General features: G+C 37.4%; 1 protein-coding gene across 5 annotated transcripts in view; it reads left to right on the top strand.

Annotated features, from left to right (window-relative positions):
- Vps13 (vacuolar protein sorting 13C) overlaps window positions 1–2,500 on the top strand; it is an 86,880-nt gene that overhangs the window by 29,898 nt on the left and 54,482 nt on the right. For all 5 annotated transcript variants that reach the window (XM_070135349.1, XM_070135346.1, XM_070135347.1 and 2 more), the window contains exons 14-20: window positions 124–301; window positions 528–714; window positions 1,219–1,313; window positions 1,525–1,660; window positions 1,967–2,109; window positions 2,209–2,298; window positions 2,456–2,500. The exon at window positions 2,456–2,500 is cut by the window's right edge and continues 232 nt beyond it. In XM_070135349.1, the coding sequence (XP_069991450.1) occupies window positions 124–301; window positions 528–714; window positions 1,219–1,313; window positions 1,525–1,660; window positions 1,967–2,109; window positions 2,209–2,298; window positions 2,456–2,500 (874 nt within the window). The remainder of the gene's footprint in view (window positions 1–123; window positions 302–527; window positions 715–1,218; window positions 1,314–1,524; window positions 1,661–1,966; window positions 2,110–2,208; window positions 2,299–2,455) is intronic.

The following is a 2,500-nucleotide window of genomic DNA, read 5'->3' as shown; positions in this document are numbered from 1 at the left end:
TTTCAACCTTGATTAAAAAAGAGGTTAATATTAAAGAAAAGAAAAGAAATTACAAATAAATGTAGGTAGAGAAGCTGTAAGGACATAATTGTGTTGATTGATAATAATCTCTCTCGATTTCAGAGATTGTTCTGCCTTGGTCTTGACTCTGGGTAGCATGACTATGAAGACAGTACCTCGGAAGAGGGATGCTCCGGCCCTTACTGACCTAGTGACCCGAGGCATGTCACAGGAGGAGGTTGTGGAAGTAGTCAGGTCCTCTTCATATGACCACTTCACTATTGAGCTCGTAGATACGCAGGTTAGAAGGATCATTCATTTGTTTGTCCAGCAGGATGACAAGACTGGGTGTTGGAAAAAACAGTTGAGTTTTGTTGTTTAGAACAGAACCTCAAAGCAGAAATAAGTTTGAATGGAAACGATTCATAGTCAGATTTATTTCCTACGTTTTCATAAGCCAGCATAATTAGATCAAGTCATGCAAATGTGTGATTTAGGTTTATGATCCACAAATATTCATATTACAGGCTGTTGTAGCCATGTCTGGAGAAGACTGGAGAAGCACTCTAAGTTCAAAGGAACCTACACCTCTCCACCTTCTTCAGCCGACCACTCTACATGTAGATCTTCTTAAGTGCCTCCTTACAGATGACCCTAACTTGGCCAAGGTTAAGGTCAATGTGTCCCTACCCAATGTGACCCTTTCTATAGTCGGTAGGTGTTCTCATGGGTTCCTTTGGTTTCAGTTTTTTGTGAACTTGGTAGCATTTTAACATGTAAGTATGTCTAATGTAATACTGTGTGACTCCAGGAAAATCTATTGACTTTTTTCATTATTGAATATAGGGTTTCTACTAACAGTGTTCATATTAAAATGTGTGTTGCCATATATGTTTTCTAAAATATCAGTTTCTAGAACTCACATTTGTTACTACTTAACATTATACCAGGAAGATGATACAGTGTGTTCTTTAAAGGTATTGTTCTTTATGTAGTAAACCGTATGATAAACCTTTCCTGGCATTTTAGAAGTACAGGTGTGTTAAATTAATCCAGTTAAACACTTGGCTTGTAAAGATAGGAGAGAGAGTGGGATTTTGGACTCCTTATAACTAGACATTTCCTCAATCCTGAAATTTGAATAACCATACTCAGAGGATGAAAATTTTACCTGAGAGACTTTAATATGATTGCAAAGATAATATTGTTCCCCCACAGATGAGCGCCTTCTCCAGCTGGCCTACATAGCACACAGTATACCTCAGCCAGAACAGCCAGAACAAGAGGAAGATGAAGAAGAACACTTTGACCAAGTTAGTGCATTTGTATAAGTTAATCTGATATTTCCATGTTGTTTGATTTCCTTTCTTGATGGTTTTTGTGTGTATGGGTGGTCAGTACAAAAAAAAATCAAGGGTATTTTGATGGCCTGGTTATTCACTTTTTTGCAGTATTATTATATAGTGAGACTGATATAAGTACTGGTATGAATTGTCCTTGTTCTGAATTATTATCTTGCTGCAGGATACTGATCTGAACATGAATGTGATCCTGGAGGATGCAGCCATTGCTCGATTGGAGAAGGTGAAACTTAACCCAGATGGGCAGCAACAGGACACTCCACAGTTTACCAAACTAGAGCTCAGTTTTTCCCTGAAAGGTATACATTATTGTCAATATATATACGAATGTAAAACTGAACTCAAATCTGATGTGTTGGACGTAGGCACTTGTGTGGTGGCAGCTGAGGAAAACATATAAAAAGAAATTTGTTATGTTCCAGGCATAGTTTTTTATCTTCTGGTTTCTTCTATTGTCTTTGTAATTTTCCAAAGATTATCTGATGTATTAGAACAAAATTGCTTCACATGCATGTAGATCTGTAATTTGCTTATTTTACAAAAGAGAAGTTAATCATACAACTTTTGTATGTAGGTCTTTAACTAGTGTTGATATTGTGTTTCAGAGACGAGCCTTGAGTTAAAGAGAGCCACAGGGAAGACTTACCAGCCACTGATGAAGCTGTCAGCTTTGTCAACTAGTGTGGAGGTTGTCCAGCGCACTTTTGATCTCACTGCCTCAGTGATCCTTGGAGGAGTACTGGTCCAGGTAATTATACATGTTCTTGTGAAAGAGAATAACACTGATTTTAGGGATTAAAATATTATATTAGAACAAATAATGTTTAATCCTGAATTCTTGTCTCAGCATCTGGATGGCTGTGATCGTTGGCTTCTAAGTACACCTCTGGCGGAAGGCAGCAGTGAAGAGGCACTCTTAACAATCAAATTCACTCAGGTATTGGCAGTTTCTGTATGACTATTATGATGAGTCAACTGTTTTTTTTTGTTATGTTGTCAAGTTTCATAATTATAATATTTATTAGAATAGGTTTTAGAAATAATAAAGTACAGTACTATATCGCTCAAGAAAAATTACTATGTTTACTTCCCAGGTAGACCCCAAGTGTCCAGAGTTTGAGAGCAAGCATGCCTCCACC

Source organism: Penaeus vannamei, chromosome 20 (genome assembly GCF_042767895.1).
Source record: "Penaeus vannamei isolate JL-2024 chromosome 20, ASM4276789v1, whole genome shotgun sequence".
NCBI classification, from domain to species: domain Eukaryota; kingdom Metazoa; phylum Arthropoda; class Malacostraca; order Decapoda; family Penaeidae; genus Penaeus; species Penaeus vannamei.
The sequence above is the reverse complement of the archived record's forward strand: the minus strand, read 5'-3'. Positions and strand labels throughout refer to the sequence as shown.